This window comes from Pseudorca crassidens, chromosome 10 (assembly GCF_039906515.1).
Source record: "Pseudorca crassidens isolate mPseCra1 chromosome 10, mPseCra1.hap1, whole genome shotgun sequence".
Classification (NCBI taxonomy): domain Eukaryota; kingdom Metazoa; phylum Chordata; class Mammalia; order Artiodactyla; family Delphinidae; genus Pseudorca; species Pseudorca crassidens.
In genome coordinates, this window is record NC_090305.1 from 85,868,571 (window position 1) to 85,886,392 (window position 17,822).

At 42.6% G+C, this 17,822-nt stretch overlaps 1 protein-coding gene and 1 long non-coding RNA gene across 3 annotated transcripts in view; one reads left to right on the forward strand and one right to left on the reverse strand.

Annotated features, from left to right (window-relative positions):
- LOC137232636 (uncharacterized) overlaps positions 1 to 17,822 on the forward strand; it is a 114,121-nt gene that overhangs the window by 50,080 nt on the left and 46,219 nt on the right. For both annotated transcript variants that reach the window (XR_010947119.1, XR_010947118.1), the window contains exons 2-5: positions 12,185 to 12,265; positions 15,758 to 15,928; positions 16,334 to 16,458; positions 17,081 to 17,217. This is a non-coding gene — a long non-coding RNA (uncharacterized lncRNA). The remainder of the gene's footprint in view (positions 1 to 12,184; positions 12,266 to 15,757; positions 15,929 to 16,333; positions 16,459 to 17,080; positions 17,218 to 17,822) is intronic.
- TAFA4 (TAFA chemokine like family member 4) overlaps positions 15,653 to 17,822 on the reverse strand; it is a 126,719-nt gene continuing 124,549 nt past the window's right edge. The window contains exon 4 of the mRNA XM_067755146.1: positions 15,653 to 15,874. Within this exon, the coding sequence (XP_067611247.1) occupies positions 15,723 to 15,874 (152 nt within the window). The 3' untranslated portion in view covers positions 15,653 to 15,722. The remainder of the gene's footprint in view (positions 15,875 to 17,822) is intronic.

The window sequence follows — 17,822 nt, forward strand, 5'->3', positions numbered from 1 at the left end:
ATGGTTAGTCAAATAAGAGCCCTCCAAAGCACATGCAAACCCCTTTCTACTTCACTCTCTCTGACCACAGCCCAAGGGCCTGCATCAGCAAATCAGAGCCACCTGCCACAGGCAAAGTCCCCTTCCCTCGAGAATATCAGACATAGCATCTTTCAAAGAGCCCCTGCTCTATTCCCACTCTTCATCTGTGCTCTAGTAGCGAATCAGAAAAGACAGTGATTGAAATAGCATATGGTAGCATCAGATACCAATTTTTATGACTCTGACAGTTTCAAGAGTTGTCACGAACTTCTTCTCCAGCTGAGACTTAGTGGTTTTACTCCCCTTTCTTTACTGTGGCACTAAGGATCCGTTTCAGCCCTCTGTCAGGTATATGGAGCTCACAAATATTTAAATGTTCCAAAGTATTGTCCTGATTCCTATTTCAACCCATGCCCCCACTGAGCTGACCTAAGCAGTTCACTCTATTGATCTGTGTGTGAAGAGAGACAGGATGAATTATTTTTTATGTTTTCTTTTCAGTTATTGCAACGCTGAAATAGTAAGGGCATGATTAAATTTTCTGTGACGTCTGTGAATGGGCTGTAAAACACTCAGTGTTGAACTTAATAGATGTAACAAAGCAAGGATGAAGACGCAGTTCAGAAAGACGGCAGGCAGGTTCAGAGATGCAGACTGAACTCCTGAGAGTAGGATTTCAGATTTGCAAGTAGAGGACCCAAGTTCATTGGCTTGCTTCCATTCCTTGGCTGTTAAATACAGTTATTCAATTAATAATTCAGTGTCCTGAACTATTGTGATAATCCCTCATTAAGAAAATCAAAGCTGATCATTAAAGGACAGGTCACAGACCCTATCCACAGAGAGCAGAGGTCCAGGTCCGGGTGAACAATACAAAAGAAATACCACTGCACATTCCTCACAGGGAAGCAGGCTATGAATATTGATAGCAGCAAAGAGGAGAGGAAGAAATTTCAAGCATGAGCTTGTTTTGTTCACAGCCCCGAATCAATACTACAAAGACTGTCCAATATGCTTCAGTAACTATTCATCAATTATTTAAGGGGCTCTTTTGTTCCAAGTTTCTGTTTACAAGATTACTTTGTAACTTGAAATGGCTGTTTCCTTTCATGTAGCTGCTGGATGGGGCTTGAGTTTTTTACACGATGAACCTGAAAGAACGGTGTTCACGTGTATGTCCTACATCTGTCACCTCGGGTTGCAGATTCAAATCAGCATCCCCGTGTAGTACATCTTTCTTTGCAGTGGTGCTCTGACTTCTACCAGGTAGGTACTGCAGACTCAAGACATTGACATGTCCATGCAGAAAGCATAAGCGTCTTCAGTTCTCTGCCAGATAGACAGCCAAGGTCAAGGGGAGGCAGTGTTCCTTGAGTTGTTTGCCGAGTTTGTCCTCGCTCTGCTTTCTCAGTTTTTACTGACTTGAAAACAGGGAGAGAACGCTTTAAGATCTAGTCTTATCTGGCCCCGATTTTCTGTCAGTGGTGTCCACTTAAACCTTACACCCCCGTTTTGAGCCCAGGGCCTGCGACTTGCTTCTCCTTTTCTGTGTGAGGTGACTACTTGGATTATGAATTACTCATCCCAGAGGCACAACTTTATCAAGAACCTATTATTTGCTCGCCACCACGCTAAGAGTTTGTTGATAGAAAATTCTTATCAAAAAACTCTTGCGGGGTGTATATATCATTATCCTGACATCCCTGTTTTATGAAGGAACTGCAGTTGATGGAGTAGAAAACTCTGAAAGATGAGTAGCAGAGCCCATATCTATCCTTCGATTTGTCTGTCTCCAGAGCCTCAAATCTTTGCCATTCTGTTACCAGGTTCCCGTGAACTCATACAATAACATCACGTTCTTCCATTGTATAGAACATAGATTGGCCAACTTCTCTGCAAAGGAGCAAAGACTAAATATTTTAGAATTTGTGGGTTGCGTGGGCTCTATCACAACTAGTCTTCTCTGCTGTTGTAGTGCAAAACCCCAGCTTCTACACAAATGAACGGCATGGTTGTGTTCTAACACACCTTTATTAACAAACCCGGGCAGGCTGGATTTGACTGCCGTTTGCCAACGCCTAGTATAGAAGAACCCACAGGCTTTAGGTACACCTCTTAATAATGCTTTGCCTATTTCAGAGAGACCCAAAATGGTGAAGGCAGTTACCAGACTAGCTGTGGATTAATCCTTGGTCAGTGAGTCCCTAATTGCCCATCACTAGGAATTCTGTGCAGAAACATTTTCCAATCTTGGAGAAATTATCTATGACACAGGCATTTTGATGAGGTTGTTTCCACAGGAGGCAATTCCCAACCTTGTGCACCCACAAATTCTTTACAAAATTCCATAGTATGAGCAAAAATTCAAGTGAGGGGGACTGGCCAAGTAGTCATGGCATCGGACCGGGGGGTGGGTTGTGCATGCCCATCGAAGGGGCTGCCGTCTCCCCTCCACCCAATAGCATTGACGTGGAAGAATATGGGCTTAGCGTCACTGCATCTCCAGGAAACCTTCAAAATCCGTGGAACATATACCTGGGATGCATCTGCCCTGACGCAGCCTCTAACTAAATCTTACGTGGAGAAGGGCTGGTGTTCTGCCAGTGTACACAGTGGTACATGGAACCTTATAGCTGCTTACAGTCTAAGTCATAGTAATGAGCAGTTCAATTTTTTAATCATTTTATCCCAGGCCAACAGTATTTTTTTATTGTTCTTTGGTTTTTATTTAAAATTTCATTGGAGTATAGTTGACTTACAATGTTGTTAGTTTCAGGTGTACAGCAAAGTGATGCAGTTATACATATATATATATTCATTGTTTTTTTTAGATTCTTGTCTCAATACAGGTTATTACAGAATACTGAGTAGAGTTCCCTGTGCTATACAGTAGGTCCCTGTTGGTTATCTATCGTATGTATAGTAGGGTGTATGTGTTCATCCCAAGCTCCTGCTTTATCCCTCCCCCCGCCCCATGTTTCCGCTTTGGTAACTGTAAGTTTGTTTCCGATATCTGTAAGTCTGTTTCCCTTTTGTAAGTAAGTTCATTTGTATCACTTGTAAAAAAAATTAGATTCCACATATGAGTGATAGCATATAATATTTGTCTTTGTCTGACTTAATTCCCTTCGTATGATAATCTCTAGGTCCATCCATGCCGCTGCAAATGACATTATTTCCTTCTTTTTTGTGGCTGTTAGTATTCCATCGTATATATGCACCACGTCTTCTTTATCCTCCGTTGATGGATGTTTAGGTTGCTTCCATGTCTCAGCTATTGTAAATAGTGCCGCAGTGAACATTGGGGTGCATGTATCTTTTCGAATTATGGGTTTTTTCCGGATATATACCCAGGAGTGGGATTGCTGGATCAAATGGTAGCTCTATTTTTAGTTTTTTAAGGAAACTCCATAGTGGCTGTACCAATTTACATTTTCCCCTACAGTGTAGGAGGGTTCCCTTCTCTCCACACCCTCTCCAGCATTTATTATTTGTAGACTTTTTGCTGATGGCCATTCTGATTTGCAGTTTTGGTTTGCATTTCTCTAATAATTAGTGACGTTGAGCATCTTTTCATGTGCTTTTTTAAAAAAAATAGTTTGAGTAAAATTTACCACTTGAAATCGGCTCCTTGCAAGTCAGCCCTGTTTTGAATTCTTCTTGGATTACCTACCCCAGGGCATTTCTTGAGCGCAGGCTGTCCTTTACAGCCCTGCAGGCCTTGTGACTCTGAAGTGTGAAATTGTTGTTATGGAAAATGGCCACAAGGCGGCAGCATTTCTTCATGCCCAACTCTGGTTACTCAGGCAACCAGAGCCTTCGCGTTCCTGGGTTATAACTTAGAGCTGAAGGTGCCAGCACACACACCCAAGGGCTTGTGTCTCATTACTTCTTTCCCCTCGCCTTTCACCACCCACCCTGCCCCGGGCAAAATCCCAACCCTGCATAACCGCTGCGGCAAAGGTGCTGTCTTGTGCAGGTGAGGCGACTCTAAGGAAGGAGGCTTGAGGGTGGGAACCCCACCACCAGGAGACATGGAGACCTGGGGACATTTCAAAGCTAATCCAACCCAGAGGCTCCACCATCCTTTGCGTGCACTGGGCTTGCTTTAGCTGTAGGAGGGCCCATCTGGATCTGGAGATTGTGGTCCCATCCAGAGGGAAGCAGGCACTCCAGGTCCAAGGGGGCGGGGCTCATTTGCTGGCGCATCCTCCCCAGTTCCCTTAGAACCAGGACAGCCCTTAGACCCCAAGCCTGCTCAGGCTCCAGGGATGTGACAGCCGCCCAGTTTTTCGAGGCCTGAGGGGAAGAGGGTAGGCATGTCTTAATTTTTTTTAATTAATTTGGGGGTGGGTACTACAGATGATTTATGACGTTGTGTGTGTTTATGGTGTGCAGCAACATGATCCCATTCTGTATGTACAGATACCTGTTCTTTTTTGGAATCTTTTCCCATATAGGTTATTACAGAGTGTTGAGTAGAGTTCCCTGTGCTCTACAGTAGGTCCTTCTTGATTATCTATTTTGTATATATTAGTGCATATATGTTAATCCCAACCTCCTAATTTATCCCTCCTCCCACCTTTCCCCTTTGGTAACCATAAGTTTGTTTTCTAAGCCTGTGAGTCTGATCCTCTTTTGCAAATTAGTTCTTTGGTATCAATTTTTAATTTCCACCTATAAGTGATATCATATGATATTTGTCTTTCTCGGTGTGACTTACTTCACTTAGTACCATCATCTCTAGGTCCTTCCATGTTTCTGCAAATGGCAGTATTTCATTCTTTTTTATGACTAATATCCCATTGTATATATGTACCATATCTTCTCTATCCATTCCTCTGTTGATGGACACTTAGGTTGCTTCCATGTCCTGGCTATTGTAAATAGTGCTGCAGTGAACATTGTGGTACATGTCTCTTGTTGAATTATGGTTTTCTCAGGGTATATGCCCAGTAGTGGGATTGCTGGGTCCTATGGTAGTTCTATTTTCAGTTTCTTAAGGAACCTCCATACTGTTCTCCATAGTGGCTGTATCAATTTACATTCCCACCAACAGTGCAAGAGGGTTCCCTCTTCTCCACACCCTCGCCAGCATTTATTGTTTGTAGACTTTTTGATGATGGCTAGCCTTACTGGTGTGAGGTGATACTTCATTGTAGTTTTGATTTGCATGTCTCTGATAATTAGTGATGTTGAGCATCTTTTCATGTGCTTTTTGGCCATCTGTATGTCTTCTCTGGAGAAATGTCTGTTTAGATCTTCAGCCCCTTTTTTGATTTTTCTTTTTTTTTTTTTGACATAGAGCTGCATGAGCTGTTTGTATATTTTAGAGATTAATCCCTCATCGGTCGCTATGTTTGCAAATATTTTCTCCCATCTGTGGGTTGTCTTTTTGTTTTGTTTATGGTTTCCTTTGCTGTGCAAAAGCTTTTAAGTTTAATTAGGTCCCATTTGTTTGTTTTTATTTTCATTACTCTAGGAGGTGGATCAAAAAAGATACTGCTGCAATTTATGTCAAAGGCTGTTCCACCTATGTTTTCCTCTAAGAGTTTTACAGTGTCTAGCCTTACATTTAGGGCTTTGGTCCATTTACTTTTATGGATGGTGGTAGAGAATATTCTAATTTCTTTTACATGTAGCTGTCCCATTTTCCCGGCACCACTTATTGAAGAGACTGTCTTTTCTCCATTGCATATTCTTGCCTCCTTTGTTGTGGATTACTTGACCATAGGTGCATGAGTTTATTTCTGGGATTTCTCATCCTGTTCCACTGATCTATATTTCTGTTTTTGTGCTGTTACCATTACTGTTTTGATGACTATAGCTTTGTAGTATAATCTGAAGTCAAGGAGTGCAATTCCTCCAGCTCCATTGTTCTTTCTCAGGATTGCTTTGGCTTTTGAGGATCTTTTGTGTTTCCATACAAATTGTGCCAAAAAAAATTTTTTTTTTTTTTTTTTTTGCGGTATGCGGGCCTCTCACTGTTGTGGCCTCTCCCGTTGCGGAGCACAGGCTCCGGACGCGCAGGCCCAGCAGCCATGGCTTACGGGCCCAGCCGCTCCGCGGCATGTGGGATCCTCCCAGATTGGGGCATGAACCCATGTCCCCTGCATTGGCAGGCAGACTCTCAACCACTGTGCCACCAGGGGAGCCCTGTGAAAAATTTTTGTTCTAATTCTCTGAAAAATGCCATTGGTAATTTGATAGGGATTACACTCAATCTGTCAATTGCTCTGAGTACTATAGTCATTTTCACAGTATTGATTTTTCCACTCCAAGAACATGGAATATCCTTCCATCTGTTTGTGTCATCTCCAATTTCTTTCATCAGTGTCTTATAACTTTCAGAGTAGAGGTCTCCTGTCTCCTTAGGTAGGTTTATTCCTAGGTATTTTATTCTTTTTGATGCGATGGTAAATCAGATTGTTTCTTGAATTTCTCTTTCTGATCTTTCATTGTCAGTGTACAGAAATGCAACAGATTTCTGTGTATTAATTTTGTATTCTGCAACTTTACTGAATTCATTGATGAGCCTGAGTAGTTTTCTGGTAGCATCTTCAGGATTCTCTATGTTTAGTATCATGTCATCTGCAAACAGTGACAGTTTTACTTCTTCTTTTCCGATTTGGATTCCTTGTATTTTTTTCTTCTCTGACAAAGAAGGACTTCCAAAACTATGTTGAATAAAAGTGATGACAGTGGACATCCTTGCCTTTTTCCTGATCTTAGAGGGAATGCTTTCAGTTTTTCACTGCTGGGAATGATGTTAGCCGTGGGTTTCCAACAGTCTTCTTTTAATAAATAAAAAAGAATAGTTATTCTTTTAAACTCAAGTGGAAATTCAATAGCATAGTACACAAAGGGTCAGATATATACATTTGTGTGTATAAGGGTGGACAATTTCCCCAACAACTCCGAGGGGTCTTGGGAAGGTTTATTAAGTGCTGTCGAATTTAAAGTGTGAACAGAGTTCCAATTTTCCAAGGGCATGTGCTAAAAGGGTATATATGTTTTAGAGCAGCAGATCGGAACCTGAGAGAGTGCTCTAAAATCAAGGAGGTTGCAGGTTCCTTTGGAGAGACCCTGGTTGAGTTCGCAGCCTAGCTGGGCAGCTGAAAGTTCTAAGATATAAGAATTGAATGTCTCTCGGGTATTGAGACCACATGTGCCATAATCAGAGGGCCTGAGCCTGACATGACTGATATCCTCCTCTGGTATCTTTGCTTTAAATTTCGTAAAAATACAGGAAAGTCTCCTATCTACTCCCCTACAGGAAAAGAAAAGGAATGATAACACTAAAATGCTTCTCAAAGAAAGCCCCATTTCAGGGCTAACTTGCAAACTAGGTAAAAAGAACACTTGGAAGCAATAATGGATGAAATGGCAGCTTTGATACCTTCCATTTTCCCAAGTGGACTATTTATTCCCTGGTAGTAGTTTATATCTTAGAAACGAACCTCAAGGTGAATCAGTGTCATTTTCACTTGATCTTATTTGGAGCACAAGATCAGATGGGTGGCTGAAAAACTAAGACATTATTTCATGTGCCATGAAATCTCTTATTTTTAAACTCGCTCTCTTACAGTGGAAGGTCTTATACACTAAAGGCAGTGGAATACACGTAGAACATCATGAATGTGCCTCAACTTAATAAAATCTTCCTACATTTTAAATTCTCCTTACTGCTAGATAGGTTTGGGAGAAGAAACTAAGTAGTAATCTATATATAAATGCCAAGTTTGCCATATAGTAAACATCCCCAACATGAAACTTTGTGTATAGTTGTTTTTCACATTTATAATAAAAATTTGCAAGCCTAAGAATGTTAACACCATGTCTTAAGGCATAAAATAATCCCCAAAACGTATATACGCCATACACCATGAGTAAAACGAATTTTTTACTTACTAACAAACATGAGAGTAACCATTCTGGTAAGCGTCTAGTCAGTCAAATTCAAAAAAATGTAGCAAACAAATAGCTATCACCTCATCCCATTCCTTCTGCAAGAATAAAATCAAATGGATGTAATTGTTACTGCTACAAACAATATGATAGCATTATTTTCCCCCGTAACTGTGAAAGGACAGGGATAATCACCTGTGCAAAAAGTATGTTTTTGGCGTTTCTTAGTATATAAAATGTATGCCATGTTATTATAGTGGTATGTGTTTTAATAACATTATGCATTTAAAATCTGGGTCACTTTTCATCTGTAATATGTTTCTGCATGAGAGCATCTGCGAGTATGTGGAGACACGTCTGCTGCAGGATCATTAAACCAAGAAAAGAATGACTCAGGTTTTACTTACATTTAAAGAAAGAAGATGAGTAACACATAAGTAGGGAAGGAGCTAGGAATAAATCACAGTCTAAAAATTCTGCATTCAAAGGCTTTTGGAGTTAACAAAATATGGTAATATAATTGCCATAAACTGGATCGAAGAAACCACCCTTGATCTAAACAGGAACTGTTTTATATTTTCAATGATTTACCTGACTACACTGCAGCCATAAAAATCCCAACAGGTTTTCTTTCTGTTGTGGATATGTCATGATAGAGCTTTGGTTATAAAATATTGAAATCGATACCCTTCCTTAGTACTCGGTAAAACGGCGCACAGAAGTTAAAATGGGAGCATTTGATTTCTGCTAACCTGCCAACAGAACCTCTAATGCAAAGATTTTAGATCGTCAAAAGCAATAATACAACTGCACACACAAGAACCCCGGTATAAGTCCTTCTATTCTTCCAGGTTTATAAAATAAATTTTCATCACCAGTTAATCAGAGTTCCTTAATCTATATATGCCAAAATGTTCTGCCAAAACGTTTTGTCATTTGGACCCCTTTCAGACTTCCTTCAGCCCTTGCGTTACAGTAGAGTTCAAGAGAGGAAGAGAATGAGGATCCTCAGAAACAGGTCCGTGCTCCTTTGTAAATGTAGAAAGAAACTGAAGACCCGGTATTCCTTCACAGGTGGTCCATTCTGAAACCTCTAGTTTGTTCCTCCAGAGTTTCTTGGAGGTATGGTCCTTAGTAATCCAGATAGGATGTCAGTTGTGTGTGCGGCAGCCCATGGGTATAATTCACTGTAATAAAATCAGGAAGCAGAGAAGGCTGGGACAGTTAAGCAAATGCCACCCTTCAGAGCACAGATACGCAAATGTGATGTGGGTGAAATCCAAGATGACTTCCTGCAAAGAGTCCAGGACTCTGGACGGTCCAAACAAGAGAGCGCTGCATCCTGTCGCTCCTCCAGGGTTGAAGCACACCTCTCTCTTTGCTACCGTGTTACCTAAAAGGAATTTTACAAGTTAGCATTTGACACCCCATACCCACCAAAGAGACCCTTCCTGTTACCGGACCCGTACATCCCTGTCTGTGTCACATGCATCGAATTTAATAGTGGGCATCTTTATCAGTAACCAACTTTGCCAAATCACCTGTTCAAATCAAATTCTTCTTTACATGTCTTGCTTTGAGGTTGCAAAGAAAAACACACCCAAAGCCTTCCACAACATGGTATTAGCACCCTAGCTCTGTATCTTGTTACGTTATAAAAAAATCCCATCAGATTAGGTACGTTCATTGCCCATCAAGTTAACTCATGCATGCTAAGCATCCTTTGTTAATGGGGCTAAAATATGTCCAAACGAATGCTGAGTTAAATCAGTGTACGTCAAGATCAGAACGTTGCCTTTGTTCGTTCTCTTTTAAGACTTACGTTAACTTTCGTTTTCAAAAATAGGTTATTTTTATTAAACTACTGTATTTACTGGAAACATACATCTATTAAAAAGTGTGTCGTTTCTTCCATTTTTAAGCACCCAGGCTCATTATGGCTTAGGATCTAAGGAAACAGGCCTGCGGTTTCTATAGTTTGATTTCATCATGTAAGAAACTGTACAGGTTAGATCATCAATACATCAGCTGGGAATACATAAATAAAAACATAATACTTCACTTTAACATGTCTACACCATCCAAATACTTTTAAAGTAAATTATATTATTTGATCACACAGTCGTCATGCCTGGGCTTTAGACCCAATCAGGTATTTTTTCAAACCTCAGATATGTTTTAACTGAAAGACGGCCTTGATTTATGTATTCTACACTATAATTGCTCTTTTGTTTGTGCTGGGGAATACTATAGAGCAAACGACATGAAAAACCCTGTCCTCGTAGAACTTAGTTAGAAGCCCTGTCCTCATAGAACTTAGAATAGGGATTGGTATACTTTTTCTCTAAAAGACCAAACATAAAATATTTTCCATGTTGCGGGCCACATAGTCACTATCACAACGTCTCAGCTCTGCCTTTATACCACAAAAGCAGCCAGAGATAATACATAAATTAATGGGCATTGCTTTATCCCGATAATACTTTACTTACGGATGTCGAAATGTGGATTTCATGTAATTCTCATGTGTTATAAAATATATTGCTTTTGCTTTTTTTCCCAACCATTTAAAACGTAAAGCTCCTTCTTCCCTGTTTGTTGTTGTTGTTGTTAGTGGCCTGTGAGCTAAAGGCTGCATCTGGTTTGCAAGACATCGCTTGCTGATTCCTACTGTAGAGGAAAAGGGCTGGACAAATAGGTAAATAGTATGTCAACAGGGGATACGAGCTATGGAGGAAAAGTAAAGCAATACTCTGGAGACCATTACTGGGGCAGGGAGGGCAGAAGGCTAGTGTTTCATAGAGGGTTGTCAGGGAAGGAGGTACTTGATGGAAAGGAGCGAGCCCTGACTCTCTGGGGGAAGAAGTTTCCGGCGAGAGGTAAATGCAAGGGCCAGTGCAAGGACTTTGGCCTTTTTCCGACTGAGGCAGAGAGGTGAGACAAGGGAGGCAGGGCCAGGCTATCCACTTAAAGAGATCCCTTTGGCTGAAGTGATAAAAGAGGAAGGCGGCAGGGTTTGTGACAAATAAAGGGTGTAGAGAAAGAAGCAGCAAGGACAACTCCAAGGTCTTTGGCCTGAGCAACCAGATGACGGAGCTGGTCATTTTCTGAGCTGGGAGGGGCTCTCTCTCCGCCTAAGGTTCTTCATCTGCTAAGTGGAGAACAGTAACACCGGCCCCCTTCAGTTGTAGTGCAAAGGGAATGAAAAGCCCATGAGGTTAGGGCTCAGGAAATGGTGGCTCTTGTCATGTTAGCTCTTTCTGGATCTTTCTTTCATGCATCTATTGAAAACCCAGCCACGTTTACAGCCAGCCAACTATCAATCTTCATCTAGGATGTAATTCTCAAAGGCATCTTATTCGAGAGGAAGCTCATTCTCCACGCCCAGTTTGTTTTGGAGCCTCTCCGCCCTGAAGGTCGGATGATAAGCGGCTGCTGCTCTCCGATTCAGTTTCTTTTAAAATACTTGTTGTGCTGATTGTATGTGGAAGGTTGTTGTTATTTTGGTGGATAAACAGTTGCCATCGTGTGGCTGTTAGCTCCAGTCTCATGTGACTGGGTGCCCTGAGGGGTTCAGGCTCTGGCTCTAGGGATCAGAGAAGATAAGAGTTCAGGATAAAGGAGTCCTCTCGGCTAGACCTTGAAAGACAAGTAAAATTTTAGAAGTGGGAGGAGATGAAGAGGAAGGCCATGGGGTATGGAAGTACATGGCCTATTTGGTGAGCGGCCGTGAAAACCCATCCCAAGATGCTTATACTTTATAGTTTCTGCCAGTTACCAAGGGGGATCCATCGGTGGTCTCTCACTAGGAGGAACCTGGGCAGGGACTTTACCCTGGTGGCACAGAAAGCAGAGTATAGGCCAGTTAAAGGCAAGAACAGAGAGCAGGTGGGGCGCTCGGAAAACCAGGGATCCCGGCATCCTGCATGCTCGTCAGAATCACCCTGAGAACAATGTCTTCAAAGTATGGGGTTTTTTAAGCCCCGTCCATAAACATCCTATAATGAGGCTCAAAATAGTTTGTTTTGAACAAGTTGCCATGATGATTTTCCTGTAGCCACTGATACCATTAGGTAATTTAACATTGTGGTAGAGAGGATGACCCGTCACAGTAGTCCAAGAGACAGAGGAAAAAGGTATCGATTTGAGTCCCGTGAGGAAGATACTCGAAGGACATTGGTCATCTTAGATGTTGAGGGTGAGGGAGGTTTTGAAGAGAAAGCCTGTTGTTTAATTTCTTACCTCCTACCTCTAGGTTTTCCAGTACGAAATATTGGAAACAAAACAACTGGACACGTAATAGAAACTTTGAAGAACAAAAGGAAGTAAGAATCAGGTAGGATGCTTACACACAGCTACTAAAGAAAACGACCCTGTCCTAGAAAGCAGTTTCTCAACCTCAGCACCACGGCCACGTGGGGCTGTATAAGCCTTTGTTGTGGGCACCGCGCTGTGCATTTTAGGATGTGGCGCGGCGTGCCTGGCCCCCACCCCCACAAGGTGCCCATGGCAAGCCCCCTCCCCGACGTGTGACAACTACAAGTGTCCTGAGATGTTGCCAGATGTCCCCTTGAGGGCAGACTTGCCCCTCATTGAGAATTACTGCTCTAAACACATGCCTCTTCACTCTTAGTAGACGTTTTAAAATCAGGAACGTTTAAACATCTAAAACTTGTCAAGATTCAATGTGAATTGCTTACATTTGCAAACAACAAAAAGCCCCCCGGGCAAGTCATTGCCTTTGGTGCTAAGAGGACATTGCACACAGTGTCAGGAGCCTTAATCCTTAAATAGGGAGAAATGATGTAGCACATTTAGCAGGGTGGAGGTAATAAAACTCAGAACTGAATTAGGGAAAATTGAGGCAGGATGACAGAGAGTCAGTTATATTTTCCCACAAAGCAGTAGCTGCCTCCTCTCTGGGGATCCTGAAAACTACACCAGCGGAATAAACTCAATGCCAACCTTCCTGGTTAGGGAATTGTCTCCTCTCGCATTCCTATCTTCATCTAAGGCTATTAATATCTCAAGTTGACTGCTACCTCTGTCACATTTCCACCTAAGTGGAAGTGGAAAAGAAAATTCGGACCTAGACGGCTTACCGCAGATAATCTTATTTTTTAGCCTTTCTGTGTTCTGATGCTGCTGTGCATCAACTGTTAAGGACAATGGCAACTATTTTGTTCTATAGTTAATACCCCCCTCGAGGGAGGTAATTGTTCTACCTTTATAGGACTGCTGTCTCACCTGGGGTGTAAGGTCCAGTGTCGATTTTAAGGTGCAGCTTCTGTGAGTACCAAGCGCTTCACTGAAGCCCGTCACAGCTCCACAAATGAAGTTACTCTATGTGCAGAAGCTCCATAAAAGACATAAAATGTTTTATATAGTTCAAGTCACACTGACTTGGATGAATAAAGGAAACAAAGTTTTATGACTTAGAGATTATTCTCCAGTGCTGTATCGCTTAAAAAAAAAAGTAGCTACGTATCATGAGGGCTGGGGGAACTGTATTATGCTTCTACAGCTTTCCCAAGTGCTAAATGAAACGTCACTACCGTTGAGGAGGCAGCTTGAGCAAACTTCTAACCCCCAGCACATAGAGCCAAAATGGCCCTCAAGGTTTGCTTCCTGCAGCTGCCCTCGCTCTCGGCACATCAATAGAGAGGGAGCCGCTGCAGCAGGGGACCCCTTAGACACATTCATTTCTGGAACACAGCTGGCTGGCACTTGTGTTCTTCTTTTATATTTATATGTAAGAGTCAATACAAGAATAATCTCGCAAAATGTAATTTCCTAGTTGACAAGAAACACGTTGAAGGACATTTTTTTTTTTTTTTTTTTTTATCGTGGATGGATTTAAGACCCTGGCTCCTTGGCCACTCCAAGATTTTGATTTAGGAGGGGGTGAGGGAAGAAGGGCTGAAAGGGGCACATTGGGAAAGGATGGTGGAATCATCTTAAGGCAGGATTTGCTTAACAAGCACACTTGGGTTTACACAGGTTGGAAGTGTATGGGGAGTTGGTTAGAAGGAGAGCTGATAAAAAGGGTGGCAGTGCTAACTTCCTTCCCCCTCCAGCAACCTCCCCGAGCTTCTGCTGCCCTGGACATAAAAGCATAGATCAGGTCATTTAACCTGATAGTTATGCTATCACTAACAAGGACACGTTAGTTGATCATTGCAATTAATGTTACAACGGTCTTGATTTTGAAATTATTCTACCTAGATAATGAGGAACTAATCAAATCACTGACTATATACTATTGGTAATTTGGGGTAGGACAAATATCAGCTAAAATCTACATTTAAAATGTATTATAAAACCTTGTTCTATAATAGTCTGTTGTAGATGTAACCTTTTATTCATGACATACTTAAATATTTATTTTATAAAATCTCGTGTATTATAATACCCCACGTACACACACATAGAAGGAGAACTCACCTTCTCATGACCTCAGGGGTTGAAAATGATTGAGAGCTCGAGTAATTCCAAATACTCATAAAGGGGAAACTGTAAGCAAGATGAGAAACGCTTCAAGAGATGTTATACCTCCTCAGGGGCCACAGCTGACACAGCAACCAGAACTAAACAGTCGTCCCATTCCAGTGTGCCTAGCTCATTATAATCCTAGAATGACCGGTTTTATGAATATTTCCATTCAAGCAATAGTCGTGGAGACATGCAGCTGGCTCTGGGACGATTATGGGTAAGCAAAACAGCGAGGGGCCCTGACTTCACAGCTCTCCTCCTAGACAGAAAGCTGTCAGTATGAAGCCAATAAGTATAGCGCTCCCTGTAAAATGTAACTCTAGTACCGTGCTCAGAGATACAGGGAGCGTGAATCCTACCAGTGAAGGATTCCCTGAAGAAGTAATGGTGAACTAGAAAAGAAAGGCGGAAGGCACATTCCTTTGCAACTGTAAAGGCACCACAGGAAGAAGGACTAGACAGAAGGCCGAGACGGTTGGAGCAGAAAGAATGAAGGGAGGGAGGGAGGTAGTTTGCCAGGTTATTTACCTAGGGCCAGACAAGCACAGGCTAGCTAAGGAACCCAGAGAAGCCACTGAAAAATGGGGAGGTGGACTAGCTTAGCAGATCTGCAATTCGCAAAAACGGCTAGGGTCATCCTGTGGAGAACAGACTGGGAGGGAATCAATCAAGAGCGGATGTGAGGCCGCAACCTCAGTCATCCAGATGAGACACAATGGCGGACCTCACGGGGATTATAACTGTGGGACGCAGAAGCGTGGAGGGATTTGGGAGTCACAATCCCAAAGACAAAATAATAGAATGGACAGGGAGACATGAGGAAGAAGTTAAATTTCTGGCTCAAGAACCAGGTGGAAAATGGAGTCTTTCAGAGCCAGAAAGAGGATGATTTGGGGAGGAAACTATTGACTCGCAAGGCTTGAATTAGAGTCTTCAACCATTACGTCTCCTCTTAGGCAGCAGGTCTTTCTGTTTCAATAAATCATCTGCAGGTGGATTCCTGCCATACTGTTGTGATACACGGGACTGTCAACTCTGAAACCTCTACTTGAAATCGGCCCGTGAAGGAGCTGAACTGAATTCAGTACCCTGCCTAAAAGAATGCGTTTCCCCACCAAATCACTGCTCTGTAAAATCTGAAACTAAGGGTGATGCTGAGAAATGGACTTTTCAAAGGGCCAGAGTCACAGAGGGGCCCTGCCCAAGCAGGTTTATCAACAAGAAAGAACGCTGTCCTCTTGACGGCAGGACGAAACGAAGCGGGGGAGACCCCACAGGTAATGAGATACTGAGGTTGTAAATTACAGTTGGGTTTTGTCTATACTTGCCTTTGTAGTTTTGACTTTATTGCCGCTGCTACAGGACCAACCTGAGTGATCTGGCAGCACTTTGCAATCCTCTCCTTCCAAACAAGGATTCATGTGACACCACCATTTCTGAATCACAACGGAAGCTGGAAGACAAAGCCAAATAATATTTGGGACATGGTTTCTTCCTCCAAATACAGGTAACATAAAGCTCAACATTGGTGAGTACACTGGCTTCCAAGATTGCTTATGGTGAAATCTTGTGAGTAAAGAATCCAATCAGCCGTATACTGTACAGAAACAAATAGTTTCTTTTTATGCAGTTGGCTAACCGAGGATGATGTAGTTAGTGAGATCTCGCACTGTGCAGTACGCCCGCCCGGGTTTGAATTCGGCTGTGCTACCTTTATGGAAGGATCTTGGACTAGCTTTTTTACCCTCAGCTTCAGTTTCTTCACCTGTACGATGGGAATAAAAACAGAGCCTTGCCAGAAGGTGGCAAGAGCATAAAGCCAATCCGTGTGAAAGTCTTGGCTGACTGTGGACCAGTCACCGTGTGGTCAGAAAATGTTCACCATTATCGTGGTCTCCGTCTCTGGTTACAGGTTATAGTGGTGGACGCGGATACCGCGGTTGTGTTTCATACTCTTTGTTTTCAACAGCAAAGACTAAGAACAGTCAACATTTTCAGCACACAGGCTGCCTCATCTCTCCACGCCATTCCAGCAAGGTGAGTAACCACTTGAGTCAACTACTAGACGCAAGTTAAGATGGGAGGGGCGGGCCACCCCCTCACATGCCTACATTCTTGACTAGTCAGTGAGCTTACCTGTGAATTCCCTTTCCTCTTCATCTCACTATCCCCACAGCAGTCTGCCAATTAAGCCCCTGAATCAGAAACTAGTACCCCAGATCTCTGGGTTTGCAGGCAGATGAAGAGAAGTTAAGAAAAAACCATCACCTTGGGCTTCCCTGGTGGCGCAGCGGTTGGGAGTCCGCCTGCCGATGCAGGGGACACGGGTTCGTGCCACGGTCCGGGAAGATCCCACATGCCGCGGAGCGGCTGGGCCCGTGAGCCATGGCCGCTGAGCCTGCGCTTCCGGAGCCTATGCTCCGCAACGGGAGAGGCCACAACAGTGAGAGGCCCGTTTACCGCAAAAAAAAAAAAAAACCATCACCTTGATGGTTATTCCCAAAGGACGAAAAAGATTGTGACTGATTTTTAAAGGTGAACCCCCCCCCGCAGGCTGGTATAGGACAAAGCTCCGAAGCTGGGATAGTATGTGTGGATTGGGGGTGGAGGTAGGTTAGCCTTGTTTTTTCTCTTTTTTCTTTTTTTTGGGTCGAAACAGTAACACCTTGACTAAAAAAAACAAAACAATTCTACCCCAATGGATTTTACCACTGCCTCAGAAGTCTCAAACTAAAGTTCAAGAAAAAGCAGGCATCCACAGCCCCACCTTGGAGAACTCCAGACCACCACCCTAAAGTAAGTGACACCAATTTTATGACTTCCCAGCGCCTAGAAAAGTTAGGTTTACACTACACTGTAGTCTATTAAAGGTGCAATATCCTTATATCTAAATAAAAAAAAAAATTTGGTGTACCTACTGTAATTAATATTTTATTGCTCAAAATTTCTAACCATCACCTGAGCATTTAGCGAGTCATATTCTTTTTGCCAGTGGAGGGCATGAAATACTGCAAGAACTATCAAAATGGGACACAAATACACACAGTTAAGCAAAGGCGGTTGGAAACGTGGCACTGATAGGCCACTGCCTCAAACCATCCATCTGTAAAAACGCAGTATCTGAAGTACAATGAAATGAGGTATGACTGTAAATCCTGAGAGCTACTTTTTCTCGAGTGCAGGACACATCGCCAGATGTCCTGCCTGCATTTGCTAATTTCAAATTCACTACAGCTCTGAGGTTCAAAGTGGCTATTTCTTTTTTCTGCATTTTACAGAGAGGAGGAAACTGAGATCTGGTGGTATTAAATGAGTTGCCCAGAGTCACCCTTTTTCCAAGTAGCCAAGCAGCATTTGAACAGAGGCAGTCTAACACTGCTGCCAACACTTACTACGTACCC